General features: G+C 42.4%; 1 protein-coding gene across 1 annotated transcript; it reads right to left on the bottom strand.

Annotated features, from left to right (window-relative positions):
• Window positions 1–392: 392 nt before the first annotated feature.
• Window positions 393–19,719, bottom strand: runx1 (RUNX family transcription factor 1; the record flags this gene model as incomplete). Its single annotated transcript, XM_080519762.1, has 8 exons — window positions 393–946; window positions 1,048–1,170; window positions 2,340–2,558; window positions 3,627–3,731; window positions 16,028–16,184; window positions 16,916–17,026; window positions 17,545–17,696; window positions 19,692–19,719. 8 exons carry the CDS (start codon window positions 19,717–19,719, stop codon window positions 393–395), a joined length of 1,449 nt encoding a protein of 482 aa, XP_080375888.1.
• Window positions 19,720–20,030: the final 311 nt, after the last annotated feature.

The raw sequence follows: 20,030 nt of genomic DNA, 5'->3' as shown, positions 1-20,030 counted from the left end.
CTTCAGCTTCAGCAGCAGCCATGTTTCATGATGTTCAGTAGGGTCTCCACACCGCTTCAACAGCAGCCATGTTTCATGTATCATGATGTTCAGTAGGGACTCCTCATTGCTTAAGCAGCAGTCATGCTTCATGTGTCATGATGTTCAGTATGGACTCCAAACAGCTTCAGCAGCAGCCATGTTTCATGATGTTCAGTAGGGTCTCCACACTGCTTCAGCAGCAGCCAGGTGTCATGATGTTCAGTAGGGTCTCCACACTGCTTCAGCAGCAGCCAGGTGTCATGATGTTCAGTAGGGTCTCCACACTGCTTCAGCAGCAGCCATGTGTCATGATGTTAAGTAGGGACTCCAAACAGCTTCAGCAGCAGCCATGTTTCATGTGTCATAATTTGTCAGTAGGGTCTCCACACTGCTTCAGCAGCAGCCATGTTTGTAGGAGATCCACTGTGACTGGACTCCACCTCTACGCTCACGCCTTCGTTCTGGTTGGGCACCGAGGGGTGCAGGAGAGAGGGGCCTGTGGAGGCATTGGTGCATGGTGGGAGGATCCTTGGTGGTGATCGGGAGTCACTGCTCGCCCCTCCTCCACCCCCAGCCATCATGGAGAACTGGTAGGATCCAGTGGCGGTAGAGTAATAGAGATGGTATGGTGAGGACGTGGACTGGAAGGGTCCATTCTGAGCCTGATGGGGGGTATTGGTAGGGTAAGGAGGAGGGAGGTAGGAGTGGTACCGTCCTGATGGCGTGGTTGCCATTGCTGTTGCCATGGTGATACCAAGGGCACTGTTGGAAACAGGGTTGTGGGATGCGGTGTAAGTGAAGGCTGCTGCTGTGGGAGGGTAGTGCACCCGGGGATCTGAAAAACGGGAGTCTGGCAATGACGGGAGGGAAGTGAACGGTCGTTCCAAGGACATCCTGGGGTCACCGAATGCTGTGAGGTCAGGACCTGAGAGAGGGAAAAGGTTAGGGGTTACTGCCTATTGCAGTCCTGGTGTGTTGTCTAAGTGTTTCTAGTCAACCTACCTGTCAGTCGTGACGACAGGTCACTCAGCGAGGAGCGACTAGGAGACAGAGGATTGGCTGTATGGACGGAGGGCGTGGTAATCTGGCCCAGGTAGGGGTAGGATTGATCATAGGACCAAGATGGAGATGACTGCATCTGTCTGGAGTCTGAACAAAGAAAACCCAGGGACATTCCTGGTAAGTGAGGTGGAATGATGAACATTCAAATATTACTGTTCAAGTACAAGTAACTACTGTAATTACTGCATCAACTTCACAAGTGACAGTGTAACTACTCTAATTACCACGTCAACTTCACAAGTGGTAGTGTAACTACTGTAGTTACTGCATCAACTTCACAAGTAACAATGTAACTACTGTAATTACTGCGTCAACTTCACAAGTGACAGTGTAACTACTCTAGTTACTGCGTCAACTTCACAAGTGACAGTGTAACTACTGTAATTACTGCGTCAACTTCACAAGTGACAGTGTAACTACTGTAATGACTGCGTCAACTTCACAAGTGACAGTGTAACTACTCTAATTACTGCGTCAACTTCACAAGTGACAGTGTAACTACTGTAATTACTGCATCAACTTCACAAGTGACAGTGTAACTACTCTAATTACTGCGTCAACTTCACAAGTGACAGTGTAACTAATGTAATTACTGCATCAACTTCACAAGTGACAGTGTAACTACTCTAATTACTGCGTCAACTTCACAAGTGACAGTGTAACTACTCTAATTACTGCGTCAACTTCACAAGTGACAGTGTAACTACTCAAATTACTGCATCAACTTCACAAGTGACAGTGTAACTACTCAAATTACTGCATCAACTTCACAAGTAACAGTGTAACTACTCTAATTACTGCGTCAACTTCACAAGTGACAGTGTAACTACTCTAATTACTGCGTCAACTTCACAAGTGACAGTGTAACTAGTCTAATTACTGCGTCAACTTCACAAGTAACAGTGTAACTACTCGGATTACTGTGTCAACTGTACAAGTGACAGTTTAACTCCTCCCTTCACAACATGTAAGCAATCTACTCTGATTACAATACCGAAATACTGCACATAAATACACTACTCAGAGTATAGTCATACATTTGTACTAATCAATACAGTACTCAGTTACAATAGTAATAGAGACCACAGGTTGTACAGTAGTACACTCCACAGGTTGTACAGTATTACAGTATTCTGTGACTATACCCCAGAGTTAGTCCGTGAGTATAATAGTAGTAATGGTGGTACCATAAACATTGCAAAGAGAGATGGTGAGAGACACACACATTTTTTCAAGTACTCAATCTGCCCTGGTACCTGCAGTGATGTGGGAGTGGGCGGGGCTGGAGAAGCTGTTGGAGCTGAGTGGTGCAGGCTGCCGGCCACTGGTGGAGGACTGATGATGATGATGGTGGTGGTGATGGTGGTGAGGAGGCGTCACTCTCATGGAGCTCCGCCTCAGCTGCTCCAGCTCCGTCAGCCTCTCAGAGAAGGCCAGCGAACCAGGTTTGACCTCGTCCATCTTCTGCCGATGACCTGGAGTGATCAGTGTGATCAGTTCTCATCGTCAATTCATTGGTTCACGTTCAATGTTTTCTCTCGTCAACACAAGTGTCTCCTTTGTTTGTTTCACAAGTGACAGTGTAACTAGTCTAATTACTGCATCAACTTCACAAGTGACAGTGTAACTACTCTAATTACTGCATCAACTTCACAAGTAACAGTGTAACTACTCAAATTACTGCATCAACTTCACAAGTGACAGTGTAACTAGTCTAATTACTGCATCAACTTCACAAGTGACAGTGTAACTAGTCTAATTACTGCATCAACTTCACAAGTGACAGTGTAACTACTCTAATTACTGCATCAACTTCACAAGTGACAGTGTAACTACTCTAATTACTGCATCAACTTCACAAGTGACAGTGTAACTACTCTAATTACTGCATCAACTTCACAAGTAACAGTGTAACTACTCAAATTACTGCATCAACTTCACAAGTGACAGTGTAACTAGTCTAATTACTGCATCAGCTTCACAAGTGACAGTGTAACTACTCTAATTACTGCATCAACTTCACAAGTGACATTGTAACTACTCTAATTACTGCATCAACTTCACAAGTAACAGTGTAACTACTCTAATTACTGCATCAACTTCACAAGTAACAGTGTAACTACTCAAATTACTGCGTCAACTTCACAAGTGACAGTGTAACTACTCTAATTACTGCATCAACTTCACAAGTAACAGTGTAACTACTCTAATTACTGCATCAACTTCATAAGTGACAGTTTAACTACTCTAATTACTGCATCAACTTCACAAGTAAATACTGCACATAAATACACTACTCAGTGAGTATAGCCATACATTTCTACTAATCAATACAGTACTCAGTTACAATAGTAATAGAGTGTGTGTGTGTGTGTGTGTGTGTGTGTGTGTGTGTGTGTGTGTGTGTGTGTGTGTGTGTGTGTGTGTGTGTGTGTGTGTGTGTGTGTGTGTGTGTGTGTGTGTGTGTGTGTGCGTGTGTGTGTGTCTCTGTGTAGAGTAGTGAGACTGTTTGTAACTGATGGAGAAGCAGAGTAAGGACTCACGACGTGGCTCCCGCGGCCCGTCCACTGTGATCTTGATGGCTCTCTGGTATGTGGCCACCTGGGGGGGGCTGCTGAACACCGTGATGGTCAGAGTGAAGCTTTTCCCTGGAAGAAGAGGAGAGGGAGGAATGTGTCAAAACTTCTGAAAGACAACCTGAAGACTGGCTTCAGGAACCTTGTTTAGCTTTTGGTTCAGGACAGAATTCTTCTGGTTCGTCCACAACGACAGCTCAGAGTTAAAAGAACAGCGACTCAACGATGCACATTGCCATGGAAACACTGAACACTGCGACAAAAAGCATCAAACTGAAGAAAGTCTCCTTCAACACATCATGGATTCATTTTAAACATCAGCAGGGTTGGAAAGGTTACTTGAAAACTGTAGTCAGTTACAATTACAAGTTACTTGTGAAAAAATGTAATCAGTAACTTTCTGTAAGTACTAAAATAAAAAAGTAATGTACCAGAGTACTTTTAGTTACTTTTGGATTACTTCACCAGCGAACATAAAAAATCAAGACAAGAAAGAACAGAATGTGTCGTCTGCTCAGTGTATTGACACGTCTTCTACACAAATGACACTGAACAAGTTTTAACTATCAAAACTCAGTAAACAATTTTTCTCAGTCCAAATAAACATTTGGTGGCCATCAGAAATATATGATTACTCTTGTTGGTAGCTTCTTGCAGCTGACTTCAAAAGAACGAAGGATATTTAATAAAGCGATGATTTTTATTTACTTATTCACTGAAGTCAGAATGTAGGAAACTGGAGTGATTCTCTCTCTCTCTCTCTCTCTCTCTCTCTCTCTCTCTCTCTCTCTCTCTCTCTCTCTCTCTCTCTCTCTCTCTCTCTCTCTCTCTCTCTCTCTCTCTCTCTCTCTCTCTCTCTCTCTCTCTCTCTCTCTCTCTCTCTCTCTCTCTCTCTCTCTCTCTCTCTCTCTCTCTCTCTCTCTCTCTCTCTCTCTCTCTCTCTCTCTCTCTCTCTCGTCCCGTTTCCTCGTTGGTTGTAATGCTTTTTTTTGGACTAAATATGAATGTTTGACAGGCTTGAAAAGCTGTATCTGGCGACATGAATCAGTGATTGATAATAACTGAACAACCCGCTTGACCTGCTACTCAGTCAACAAGCAGACTTAAAAAAAGTAAAAAAAAGTTATGGCACACGTCGCCATGAGGTCCTGTAAACGTATTGAGAATGTCTTCCTACCATCAGCACCAGCACTGGTATTGGTAGGTTACCAGCAGGTTAGGAGCTAATAAAACTAGTAGGTATTGGCAGGTTACCGGCAGGTTATGAGCTAATAAAACTAGTTGGTATTGGCAGGTTACCGGCAGGTTATGAGCTAATAAAACTAGTTGGTATTGGCAGGTTACTGGCAGGTTATGAGCTAATAAAACTAGTTGGTATTGGCAGGTTACCGGCAGGTTTTGAGCTAATAAAACTAGTTGGTATTGGCAGGTTACCGGGCAGGTTATGAGCTCATAAAACTAGTTGATTTGAGATCCAGTAGCACCAGGAGCTGAGATCCAGTAGCACCAGGAGCTGAGATCCAGTAGAACCAGGAGCTGAGATCCAGTAGCACCAGGAGCTGAGATCCAGTAGCACCAGGAGCTGAGATCCAGTAGCACCAGGAGCTGAGATCCATTAGAACCAGGAGCTGAGATCCATTAGAACCATGAGCTGAGATCCAGTAGAACCAGGAGCTGAGATCCAGTAGAACCATGAGCTGAGATCCAGTAGCACCATGAGCTGAGATCCAGTAGAACCAGGAGTTGAGATCCAGTAGCACCAGGACAGAAAGCTTCTGAGTGTCCATGTTATCACTAAGGTCATTAACAATGTTTACTCGGGATTGTCCTCAGTACTGTGGTTCATCCTGAACTAGACTGATTTCCATTCTATTAAAAAAAGTCCTTTCATTGGGTAAAAACTTTGCTATGAATAGGTAAGATGGATACTGCTGGGTAATTATCAAGTGTTGGGGTCTAAATGACTCTTCTTCAGAAGGGGCTTCACCACCGTCATTTTAAAAACAGCAAGGAAAACAACATCTGCAGAGAGTAATTCATGATATTAAGCTCAAACTCAAAGAACACATAGTATGGTTTAAAAAATGGTGTGGAAATTGGGTCTAAAAGCACCAGGATTTTTCACTTCCGATCCGATCCCGACACCTGATCTTGGATATTTGCCAATACCGATACTATTCTGATACCAGAGCTCTGTTTGCTTCAATATTGTTATCATTAGAGTTGATTTTATATGAGGCTGTAATAAACTGCTCTCCACAGTAAAGTATGAAATATAGGAATGTTTGCATGTATTCTCTCAAACAACAACTTGAGGTTAGTAGAAGGTCAGAAAAGGAAGCAGTAAAAAGTATTTTAGCTACATGTGGACAATGTGGGGGTCTGCATGACATCATCATATCATAATAAACTAGTTCTATATTAAAAACCTCACAAAAACTGTTTTAATCCCTGGATAAATTCTTTAGCCAGGCAGCAGCAACAGAATGTTTCCAGCTCTGATGCAGCAAGAATGATTGGGACTATTTTCAGGGAGTTTAGCGTGGAGGAGGATGCAGCTTAACGGAGGTGTGAATCGCCTGCTGACAGCCTGGAGGAGTTACTGTTCAGTGTTTTGATGTCAGAGCTGTTCTCCTGGAGAGCTGGAGATTAAAAACACTGACGTCTGGCGGCAGACCACCGCCTCACTGTACAACAGCTTTGCTAACATCAAATGTGTTGCTTTGCATAGATTGCACATGGCTGCGATGCTTTGTGGTGTTTTGAGTGTAAAATACATCCAAACAGCGACATGCCATGAACAGTCGAATAGCACAACGTGACAATGCGAGCCGGCCAGCGTGTTGCAAACTGTGGAATGGATTTCCTGACTCACTACTCTGCGTCTCGTTGAGACTCGCCTCCATTCAGAAATCCATTCCACAGTTTGCAGCCAGCCAGCAGCAGTGGCTGCACCAGAGATTTGTTTCTGCTGGTGCTATGAGGGAGCTCAATCATTCAGTGATGGTGCTGTTGGGGATCTCTCATTAATTCCTACTGAGCACTGACAATGTGCACACCGCACATGTAAAAAACTCTCGCACATACAGTAAAAGCTCTGCTATTTAAAACAATATTATGTGACCCAATACACAGGATATTTAGCCAAAGTGATAAAGATGAAAGGTTTACCAGCCCGCCACTTAAACACACCACTGAATGGAAACGTCAACAGCAGAATGTCACTGATGGAGCCTCAACAGCAGCACAAAGCAAAACACACTGCAAGTTTTCATTTAGGCCTCAAACACAAAGACACTAAGTCCTGCTGCCAGTCACCAAAACCTCCACTGGAAGAAACATATTTGGTTCAAAGGATCTAATGACATAAATAAACACTGCATCGAGAAGACCAGGAGTCAGAATTCAGCTCTAAACCACCAAATAGGCAATAATGATCACTCACCATGTCGGTTGTTGTGGTTTAGAGTGAAGACATCAATAAATGTGTCCCTTTTTCTTTTTTTGCAAAAATTGCTTAATGTTTTATTACTATATTTAAGTCATGCAGTCACCAGGAATATGTGCTCTCAAAGTAAGTTCATAGGAAGCAGTAAGTTCATAGGTTAATGTGTCTGCTGCACTGATTGGCTGAATCACATTACACTGCTTTTTACTTGAAAATAAATAAATACATACATACATGTTTTATTGGTGTATTTGTTCACCAAACAACAAATGATAATGCTTACACATAGAAAAATCTGAATAAACCACTTAAAAAATACAACATATTGTAGCGACTGCTGTGCAGTGAAGGGGTGGCGGCGCAAAGGACCATAGGAAGTGCCTCTTGTAACTTTGTTTATATGTTGCCTTAGTTACATGTTATAGTTCCGTGTTTTAGTTTTACTGTCGCAGTCAGTTATAGTTTGTGTATTTGTGTGTCTGTTCTTACAGTTAAAGTTTGTGTATCAGTGTGTCTGTTTTACATGTGGTTCATGTGCATTTCATGTGACACCGAGTCACGGGGCGGTTGCGACTGAGCGCACCCCTCTGAGCAGCGCATGTACTATGTGTGGTTCAAATAAAGTAATTCCTGAGCATTCTTGAGTCTCCTAGTCCATGTATGTGCACAGCAGTGCTACATTGGTATCTGGGTGATTCCATCCTGATCCCACTTCTAAGAGCACAACCGTCTTTTTCAAGACGCAGCTGGCTGCAGCACAGAGAGAGCAGCCTGGACAGCCGAAGAGTGGAGGATGCTCGGTCACCTGGATGGGTACAGCGACCTGCGAGCTCACCATGACGGTGACAACGAGGCACCCCACCGCATTCCTGCCCCGGGCTGCCACACCAAGAGCGACAGTGAAGCTGCCCAATTATGATGGAACGAACCCGCTTGAACTGTACCTGAAGCAGGTGTGCATCGTGGCGGCGCACAATGGCTGGGGAGACAAGGACACCGCCATGCATCTTGCCTTCGCCTTGGAAGGACCAGCATAGCAGATACTCCTGGACCTGGCACCGGAGGAAGATCTGGACCTGGGCGAACTGACCTCGGCCCTCGAGTGGCAGTTTGTGCAGTGGCGGTCGGGGACTCACCCCCAAACGGCTCCGCTAGCACGTCCGCCTCGTCACACCCAAGACCCTGGAGGAAGCACTCCAGGAGGCAGAGCGTGCTGAGATTATCCTCTCCTCACCGTGGGTGGGGTCCGGCACTTGACCCTGCATCCAGATGACCGACTATGGCCAGGAAGAACTGGAGGAGGTCTGCTGAGTCCAGTCGCCAAGACCAGCCCGGCACTGGACGTCTTCACCCAGACGGGGTCCGCAGCACTCAAACTTCTGCTGCCACTTCTGCGGCCACATTGCGCGCAACTGCCACGCCCTCACGCCGAGAGCCAGCACTGCCATGCCGGAGGGAAACACAAACGGGATGAGGAGATGAAAGGCTCCCCATCCCAACCTTTCACACCCTTCCAAGGCTGCACGCTGGTGGGGCGTTGTGACTCCACCAGAGGACTTTATTTGAGCTGTGCGCTAGACTCTGTGCGCTGCCAGGCTCTCATGGACACGGGGTCCACCATTTCTCTGGTTCGGCCAGGAATATTGCCGAGCACCACTGGTGAAGGAGTTTACAGACATTTTTGCCACTAAAAATGAGGACTGCACACAGACCGGACTGGTCCAGCACCATATCGACACTGGCTCAGCCCAGCCCATCCGCCTGCGTTCCCATAGACTGACTTTCGCAAATACCAGGCTGCAGCAGACATGATCAGTGACATGGCTGCTGCAGGAGTGATCGAGCCGTCTGACAGCCCATGGGCGGTGCAGGCTGTGCTGGTGAAAAAGAAAAATGGTGACTGGAGGTTCTGCCTGGACTATCGGCACCTCAATAGCATCACAAAGAAGGACTCGTATCCCCTCATCTGTATCAACGATGCCCTGGACTGGATCACTGGGTCCACCTGGTTCAGCTCCCTTGACTTGCGGAGTGGCTACTGGCAGGTGGAGCTGGCCCAGGATGCTAAACCCAAGACTGCGATCAGCATTGGCCAGGAACTATGGCAGTTCTGAGTGATGCCATTTGGACTTTGGAATGTGCCAGTGACATTCGTATGGCTGATGGAGAGAGTCGTATCTGATGTTCCGTGGAGCCACTGCATCGTCTACCTGGACTACCTGTTGGTGCACACAGGCAGGTACAAGGGGCCCTGGCCAATCTGAGGGAGGTTTTCACCGCCATTCACCAGGCCGGCCTGAAACTTAACCCTGCTAAGTGCAGCCTCCTGAAAGGAGAAACGGAATTTCTGGGTCACATGGTCAGCGGTAATGGGGTGGCCACGGACTCAGCCAAGATGTTAGGGTTAGGTGTTAGGTGTAGTTCCACCTCCAGCTCCACCTCCTTCTCCACTCATCCTCATTAAAGCTCTCGACCAGGGGTCTCAAACTCACGGCCCGCAGGACAATGTTTTGTGGCCTCCACCTTGATATGAAAGTATAATAGTAGTGCGTCCTAAAGTACAGCGTTTAATGAACATCCAGACAGCAGTCACCTTTTTTGAGCTCGCCACCCAGTACTCAACTGCTGCTGGTGCAGCAATTACCTGAAGTTTGACAATGTGAAGTCTGTTGAGAAATGCATCAACCAAATCAGAACCAGGGGATTAAAGCACAGGAGGTTCTGTGGTTTTTTCAAGGAAATAGAATTAAATAAAGTTACAACTGCTATAAATGTGTAGTATGCTATGTAAAAATAGAACTCAAGCTGGGCTCACCTTTTATGCCTACTATTAGTGGCACAGGCTTTTATTTTCACACTGAACCAAACAGGAACACCATGACAGGAGAACGCTACACACAAAATCCTCTTCACTCCCAGTTGCCGAATTGCAACTAATAAACTAAACTAAACTAGATTAACTAACTGACTACATGAACTAAGCAACCACACAATCAGTACCAACACTAAAAACCTAATATAAACCCCAATATTTACCAGTGTGGCCCCAGTTTCTTATAAAAACTAATCTGATTACTGTTTACTAGTTACTCCTTTAAAAAGTAATTTAGTTCCTTCACTGATTACTTGTTTCTAAAAGTAACTTAGTTAGATTACAATTTACTTTTTAGTGACTTTCAGCAGCTGCCATCGTCTGACCATAAAAATTACAACTGGTTTTACCAAAAACTCTGCTGATCCCTGCCTCCTGCACCTGCTGGTACATATTTAACCTTTGACCTCCTGCTGGTATGTATTTAACCTTTGACCTACAGACAAGAAACCGTCCTGCTGGACGCGTCAATAGTAATGCTACTGTAGTAATGCTAAAACACTAATCCTACAATAACAATGCCACAATAGTCACGCTACAATAGTAATGCTACAATAGTAATGCTACAATCGGAATGCTACTATAGTGATGCTACAATAGTAAGGCTACAATTATAATGTGACAATAGTAACAGTATAATAATAATAATGCTACAATAGAAATGCTACAATAGTAATGCTACTATAGTGATGCTACAATAGCAATGCTACAATAGTAATCCTACAATAGTAATGCTACAATAGTAATGCTACAATAGTAAGGCTACAATTATAATGTGACAATAGTAACAGTATAATAATAATAATAATACAATAGAAATGCTACAATAGTAATACTACAATAGTAATACTGCAACAGTAACTATGATAGTAATGTTACAATAGTAACACTATAATAGTAATGCTGCAAAAGTAATACTACAATAGTAATGCTACAATAGTAACGTTACAATAGTAATGCTAAATAAAATATTAACACTACAATAGTAACACTAATATATGTTATAATAGTAATGCTACAATAATAACACTACAATGCTATAATGATAATGCTACAATAGTAATGCTACAATAGTAACACTACAATAGTAATGCTGCAATGGTAAGACTATAATGGTAACGCTCCAATAGTAATGCTACACTGGCAATGCTCCAATAGTAATATTACAAGAGTAATGCTACAATAGTAACGCTACAAAGGTAACTATAATAGTAATGCTACAATAGTAACAGTCTAATAATAATGCTGCAATAGCTATGCTACAATAGTAACGTCACAATAGTAACACTATAATAGTATTGGTCCAATAGTAACGCTACAATAGTGTTGCTACCATAGTAGTGCTACAATAGTAACAGTACAATAACAACGCAACTTATAGTGTTATTATAAGTAACACAGTTATTACACTACTAATTATGGTGTTGCAATAGCAACACCATAATAGTAACGCTGCAAAGTAATGCTACAATAGTAACACTATATTAGTAACACGGCAATAGTAATGCTACAATAGTAACAGTACAATTTACTATTGTAGCATTACTATTGTAGCCTTACTGTTGTCGCGTTACTATTGTAGTGAAGCTACAATAGTAATGCTACAATGGTAAGGCTCCAGTAGTAAGGCTACAATAGTGAGGCTACAATAGTAACACTATAGTAGTAACGCTACAATAATAACTCTACAATAGTAATGCTACAGTAGTAACGCTACAATAGTAATGCTACAATAGCGATGCGACAATAGAAAGGCTACAATAGTAGTGCTACAATAGTAACACTACAATAGTAAGGCTACAATTATAATGTGACAATAGTAACAGTATAATAATAATAATGCTACAATAGCAATGCTACAATAGTAATGCTACTATAGTAATGCTACAATAGTAAGGCTACAATTATAATGTGACAATAGTAACAGTATAATAATAATAATAATGCTACAATAGAAATGCTACAATAGTAACACTACAATAGTAATACTGCAACAGTAACTATGATAGTAATGCTACAATAGTAACACTATAATAGTAATGCTGCAAAAGTAATACTACAATAGTAATGCTACAATAGTAACGTTACAATAGTAATGCTAAATAAAATATTAACACTACAATAGTAACACTAATATATGTTATAATAGTAATGCTACAATAATAACACTACAATGCTATAATAATAATGCTACAATAGTAATGCTACAATAGTAACACTACAATAGCAACGCTACAATAGTAACTCTACAATAGTAACTACAATAGTAGTAATATTCTTACTAATATTTTTGCACTGCTCTGTTATTTTATTTTATGTTTCACTTTATTCTATTTTTATTCTATTTTTTGCGTATATGCTTACTTATTTATGTATGTCGGCTCCAGGGTAGACGGCAAAATAAGAATTTCATTCACTGTGAAAGCTGGCTTTTACAGTTGAGATGACAATAAAAACACCTTGAACCTTGAACCTAGTAATGCTACAATAGTAACACTACAATAGTAAGGCTACAATAGTAATGCTACAATAGTAACACTACAATAGTAAGGCTACAATAGTAATGCTACAATAGTAACACTATAATAGTAACACTGCAATGCTGCTTTCTTTGAGAAGAAAGGACCATGTGGTTACCGCTGGAAAAATTTGCCAATGGACTCCAAACCCACTCCTTGGAAGCTGCATCCCTGCAGCTCCCCACCAGGGGGATTCAAAGCCTCCATCACCAGCCGGAAACTCTGATGTGAACCCCGCTCAGGATTGGACGATGCCGGAAGACAACGTCCAGCCTGGGAAGGAACAAGTTCTCTCCAAGACAGATTTGCGTTAGGCAAGACACGAAACTCCGTATGGGGGACACAAAGAGCTGCGTGTTAACCCACGGGAACTCAACTGGAACTGTCTAACCTCGATGGAGGAGCAGAAAAATCAGTGGGATTACTTTTAATTTTTTTTCTTTTCTTCACCAGGACCCACACAGCTGCAAGCCAACTTATTTCCCCTCCAGCCGTGCAATTCCCCATGCCTGCCAACCTGAAGCTTACTTTTGCACTCGTGCAAGAAGCACCAGATCACTCACAGCACGTTTTGCAGACTCCTGTGTTGCTCTACGCAAAATGCAACTCAAGCCTTCCGTTACCCAGAACGCAAAAGAGCTGCATGTAGCCACAAATCAAAGAATTTCCCCCAGCTGCAGGGACACGTTTCACCTCCCGTCCAACCAAGTACCAAGTAAAGAGGTTTTGTCTGGGCAGGAAAGGTAGAATAACATGCTATTGGTATTGCTGTGTGTTTGATTTTGTGCTTGTGAGACTCCGGGATGCTGTTCCCTTCCTCCGTTTCCAAGTAGTTTGTTCCTGCGCGCAGATAGCTCTCTATGTAAACAACCATACGTGCGCACGACCATCCAGGCTAACGTTATCCCACAACTACCAAAGACTGGGTAGGCCTGAACAAGCCAACCCAGCTTCTGTGGATAACTCTCGGGCTATCGTGCTAGCAAAACCTCGCCAGAACTGTCCTCTTCTCTTCTCTCCTCCTTTCTCCTTCACTAACCCGTTGCGCACGTGAGCCCTGTGCACCCACTGCCCACTTGTGCTATTATCTGATCACGATTAGATAGACGCACAGACAAAGCCACATTTAGCACCCGGACCACTAACCACATCTGCACAATCACCAGAGTTCTGGCTGCATGTTTCCACATCCAGTTAGATTTCTGGCACGCAGCACAGCGTCAACACCGTCCGGTCATCACATGACCTCCAACAGCATCTCCCTGTCACCCTGGTAACTCTGCTTTCTGCCAACTGAAACTGGGCTGCCATTTTGGGTCTTTGAAATCACATCAGAGGCGCCATCTTGGATGAAGACCCCAACTCATTCATTACCCCATGGACGTTCAAGGTCATTACACCCATTCCCTCTCATCACACATCTCATGCAACCCACATCTCACACACACACTGTTAGCTGAATTGAATGATTCCTGGTAATTATTGTGTATTTATTGTTGACAATTCACTGGTTTGTAACAGTCTGTGCTCGAATCTCATGCCTTCCCTGTTACTTAAGATTGTTATATTTAAACAGAAATATTAACTCACTTAAATAAACCTTTTTAAAAACAAGACAAATTATTCATTGAGAAATAACCAATTTATTCAAAATATTAAGTTTTCATTAATACATTGTTTTGATACTTTATTAACTTTTAAGTAATTACCATATTTTCCGCACTATAAGGCGCACCTACATCAATTGACATAATTTACAACTTTGTTCATATATAAGGCGCACTGCAGTATAAGGCGTATGCAATAGACCAGTGGTCAGCAACCTTCATAGCTCAAAGCCATTAGGTTACATTTTCCACTGATTCTAACACCCAGAGAGGTGCATGCACTTTATTTTGATAGTCCTACCTGCAGCCTATGCCAGGAGGACACTACACACAAAACCTTATTCACTACTGGTTGACAACTTACAACTACCGGTAATAAACTAAACTACATGAACTAAGCAACAAAAACACAACACAACACAATTATTACCGACACCACAAACCAAATATAACCCCCAATAATTGCATTTAAAACACCACAAACAGAAACTCCCATAATTCATTGCAGCTATCGGCTGCACTGAGGAGCTCAAGATGAATTTGTCGCTGCAAGGCATGATGTCCCATCATGCCTTGCAGCGACAAATTCATGTTTTGTGTTGTTGGAGGTTATTGTGGGTTGTTGTTGGGCTTGGTGTTGTGTTGATTGTGTTTATGTGTTTTTGTCCCCCAGTTTAGGGAGTCATTATTTCATCTAGTTTATTTTGGTTTGTTAGAATGTTGGTGTGCAACCATGAGTGATGAAGGTGTTGTGTGGAGTGTCGTCCGCTCTGAAGATCCGGTTCCGAAGTTAGAGTTGTCAAAATAAAAGCTTCTGGTTGTTCAGCTGTCAAATGTCAGTCTCGAGTAGAGCAATTCTTCCATATATAAGGCGCACCGGGTTATAAGGCGCACTGGCAGCTTTTGAGAAAATGTGAGGTATTTAGGTGCGCCTTATAGGGCGGAAAATACGGTACTCAATTATTTTGAGGTATTAATGAGTAAATGACTGTTTACTTATATTAATCATTTAAATTTTTAATAAATTACTTCCAGTGATCCATTACTTTCAGTAATCTATTACTTACAGTAATTTCACACTAATAACCAACCATGAATCCCAACACTGTTAATGGTAGCTCCACCTCCAGCTCCACCCGTATTTGCTGTGGTCCTTTTCTTGGTGATCAGACATTTCTCACTTTCTGGTCCATCAGATTGATCAGACAGGTTCTTTCATGTTAACAACTCTTGAGCTCAGACTAAAGTTAAACCTGGTGTTCCTCAGGGTTTAGTCCTGGGTCCTCTACTCTTCACTTTCTACCTGGTTCCTGGAGGAAGATCATCAGGAAACACTTCTATTGATACACTAATTTAGTGATCAGTGGAACCAGGTGAAACTGAAGCTTGATTTGAAGACACACCTTTCTCTCTCTGAACTCAGATTAAACAGAATTAAACATATCACTAGGCATGTCTTCACTTATGGTGTGTATCTCCGGTGTGTGTTCATTTGCTTTTTGTTCATCCATTTTATCTTTGCACTGTTTTTAATTCTTGTTAAAGCACTTTGTGTTACTTCACTGTGCTAAAAAGTGCTGTATAAATAAAGATTGATTTGATTTGATTAGAAGAGCAGTCCTTAGTCACAACCACTGTGAGCATGTGTTTTGGGCCTGAGGACCATCAGCCCCACTGAGCAGGTGAAACCAGACAGCACAAACTCCCACTGAAGCTACTGGGAGGGAAGACACAGCAGGCCCTCTGAGCTGATCCATACCTCCACAACATGAGTGTTTCCTCAGGTGAGGTCCACACCATTAAAATCAACTGTCATTCTGAGCACACTTCTTCACCCCATGTAAGATTCAATGCATTCTCACACCCTTGTAAATCCGGCCACAACCAAACTCTCCAGATGTGCTGAACAGATGTGTCTGTACCTCTTCCGCTGCGGCCGACAAAGCGCAGGTCATTGAATCTGGCCACTTGGTTCTTGATGGCCGCCGTGGCATTTCGAAGCTCTGCTGAGTAATTCTCGTCATTTCCAGCCATGACTGTGACCAGGGTTCCATCAGGAACATCGCCCAGGGTCACCACCTAAGACCGAAACACAATTTAAATTCATTCCATTTAGTCATTTGACTGAACCAATCAAACTAGGAGCCCCTGAAATACTAGTTTGATTGGTTCGACTGTGCCATTGTTGGTTGTTGATTTACCCATATTCAATCAAGATGTTCAACTTGGACGATGGACAAACCACACTGACATTCCATGAAGACATGCAACGTTTCCCACTGGTCTTCTATGAGTGAGCAGCTGTGATATTTCAGAAAGAACTTAATGCACCCGACAGAAAACACACCAGTGTAAGAGCTAATGCATTAAGTTCAGTAAATCCATTTGTTGTGTGTTCAGAAGCTAAAAGCTGCTTTTCCACAAATGCATGTTTTTTTTAAAGTGCAGGAAAGTGTCCACAACCACACACATCGATACATGAAACACGTCTTGTGCAGAGCCGTCAGACTTAGTGTGTAAAAAGCTTTGTCATTAATAAAAGCAGGCAGTTTGATGCTGGCGTTTGACTCTAAATTCATGTCTCATGCTTCTCTACACTCTCCAATCAGGTCCAAAGAGGAGGAAATATAATTACAGAAAAGAGTGAAACGATAAAAATCTTGTGAAACCCAATAGAACTGGACTTGTTTTTGACATTACAGAACATGTGGTGAAAACTTCCAGTACTCACAGGCTCATGGTTTGGCTTTTGCAGTTTGAAGTGTGTGTGAGGTATTGATTAGAGGGAAGAATGTTTGTACAGCTCAGACCTTAAATGCGATGGGGAGTGTCTTGTTGCACCTCCAGTGGGTGGGTAGAACCGAGCACAGGAAGTTTGGACTGTCTGTCTTCACCAACTCTCCTGGATGATCGGAGATGACCTGGAACATCACATCATATTCTTGTTTTTTTCTCTTTAAAACATATTTTATTCAACACTGAACAGATAAAAAAACCAAGACACTTCTCATTTAGAATTTGAGGACAGTGACGGGCAACATGATTGAGAAATACAGGTGTTGTACAAGTAAAATGGATTGTTTGTGCAGGTTTTTTTTAAATGTTGCACATTATTCCAACTTTTTATTAATTGAGCTTGTATATTTACTTGCCTTTTATTTTTGATGTTTGTATGAAAAACCTTGTTTGTAAATAAAGGCAAATGCTTAAAAAGAGTGAAGCAGCTTTTTATCTAATCGAAGTACATACATTCGCCTTTACATGACGTTTTCAAGTAAAATCTGTAGGATATGTGCCACATTTCGGCTGGATGTTTAATCACAATCAGTCACTGAGAACAGAAGTTTCTGAAAAGAGTGCAACATTACTTTCCATCTCCGTGTAACATTTACTACACCATTCCATAACCAGTGGAACATCACAGTGATGATGGTCATACCTCCACCATCCCCCGCTCAGCCATACGCAGCTTGCCCACCAGAGCGGCGCCTCCTCCAGCCTCCTTTGCTCCGAGCGGTAAAGCCTCCGCCATCTTGCCCCCCGACGCCAGTGTGCTGGAGGGAGGCGTGTAGCGCCGACCCTGGGCTGGGTCTGAGAGAGAGAGAGAGAGAGAGAGAGAGAGAGAGAGAGAGAGAGAGAGAGAGAGAGAGAGAGAAGAGAGAGAGAGAGAGAGAGAGATCAGCTACAGGATGTCCCCCATAACAGTATTCTCTTCAGAACAAACTTTCCCAGTCTATCTGGAATCACTCCAGTTTCCTACATTCTGACTTCAGTGAATAAGTATAGAAAAACCATCACTTTATTAAATATCCTTCGTTCTTGTGAAGTCAGCTGCAAGAAGCTACCAACAAGAGTAATCACAGATTTCTGATGGCCACCAAATGTTTATTTGGACTGAGAAAAATGTTTTTATCAAAATCACCTCCAAAATGTAATGGAATCTTCCAGGGCCTAACATCTATCTAATATAACCTGTGGTGAAAATTTACATTAAAGCTGAGCTGTAGTTTTGACATAATCTAGACATAGGGACAGACGAACAAATATGTACGCTGATAAAAAAAAAAATTTTTTTCCCTTTCCTGAAAAGCTCAACATGTCCACACGAGCAAGCAGGTTTATTTGCGACTGTGGAAAGGAGCAACTCCCTCTAACAGGAAGAAATCTTTGCAGAAACCAGACGCTGATGATTTTATTATGTCCTTAGTCGGAGTAATATATACAATGGTCATCATTGACCTGGTGTTTGTCGGTAATGTTTTCTGCTTTTATGATTCAACTTTTTTTTTCAACATCTACCTATCTATCTATCTATCTATCAAGTTTACTTCATGTGTTTCTGTTGTGCTGATGGTGAACGGCTGGATTGAAGGTGACTCCCAGCTTTCATGATCTCATTGGAATCCTTAATCGTGGAGAAATCCTCATTCTGTTAGATTCCTCCAGCTTGACACTACTTCCTCCCTGATAGGAACATGAAACAATGTTTAATAAATGGTACCGGAACTGAGAGAGGTGTCAAAATAAAAGAATGGGTTAAAGAGTGCGTGACATCAGTAAAATAATCAATCTAGTGTCTGCTGCATGGTCACATAAAAAAAAAAAAAATATATTAAATATGACAAATATGGAAATAAATATGAAATATAAACTGAGATTATGGGACAAATAGAGGAATACAGCACTTGAAGTTAAAACCAATGGAAAGATGAAATATGAATCAGTTTGCTGCTTCTGCTATTAAGAATGAGTTTGACTTGTACTGAGCAAATTATTTTAATTAGATGAAATGACATTTTAAACAACTTATATATATTCAGAATACAATTGGAAGATTAAGAAGCAGATCTTCCCCTATAACTGCATTTGTACTTGTACTGCTGACACTGATGTACCTATATTCATCCTTGATCTTTCACATGCCTTAATTTTCTTTAATATTTTTAATAGTCATATGTGTTGCTACTTACTTAAAAAAAAAATCACATTTGTCTATCCCATAAAAACCTGTTTGGGAACATGTACTCGCAGCATTTAACTGCACATTATACTGTGCAGAATAAACAGTGTGTGAGATAAATAAAGGACTAAGCTTGACTTTTTGTGAAGTATTGTCAGATTAGTAGAACAATAGTTCTTGACATTCTGAATGTTTGAACATTTTCTTTTCGAATTCTGCATAAATCGTATTTTTACGTTTAACTGACAGAATTTAATAATTCAGCATTTTAAAATTCTCAGTAATATCTCAAAACCCTGAGCTGACAGTGTGTGTGTGTGTGTGTGTGTGTGGGGGGGGGGGGGGGGGGTCTGTGTGTGTGTGTGTGTGTGTGTGTGTGTGTGTGTGTGTGTGTGTGTGTGTGTGTGTGTGTGTGTGTGTGTGTGTGTGTGTGTGTGTGTGTGTGTTAGTTATGATAATGATTTGGATGAAATTAAAAATGCAGAAGGCAGCGCTGGAGGGTGACTGAATATCAGTGCGTCTTGATGACTAAGGAATTTAACAGCAGGTGAATTAAAGCAGGAGAAGTAAAGACCCTCCGTCCGCAGCGCGTGATGCTGGCGAGGCAGAGGAAGAAGACAAAGTACCGTATTTGGCGTCCCACAGAAATACCATCGGAGCGTCCCGGTGCTTCCACACGGTCTCAACTCTCCGCTGCGGCGCTCCGGATTCCGTCTCAACCTCTCCACTTCCGTCTTGCTCCGCCTCAGCACCACATTCCACGGTGTCTCTCCGTGCGTGAAAACTGGCTGTGCGTAAGAACTGTGCGTGAAAACTGTCTGTGCGTAAAATCTGTGCGTGAAAACTGTCTGCGTAAAAATTGTCCGTGCGCAAAAACCGTCCCGCGAAACTCTGCGTGAGAAGTGTGCGCACCTGTGGTGGGACGGCGCTCCTGGGTTTGACCGAGAGACAGAAGTGTCCCCCAG

The sequence above is a fragment of the Blennius ocellaris genome, assembly GCF_963422515.1.
Source record: "Blennius ocellaris genome assembly, chromosome: 24".
Lineage (NCBI taxonomy): Eukaryota > Metazoa > Chordata > Actinopteri > Blenniiformes > Blenniidae > Blennius > Blennius ocellaris.
Note: the sequence above shows the minus strand (reverse complement) of the source record. Positions and strands in the feature narration are given on the sequence as shown.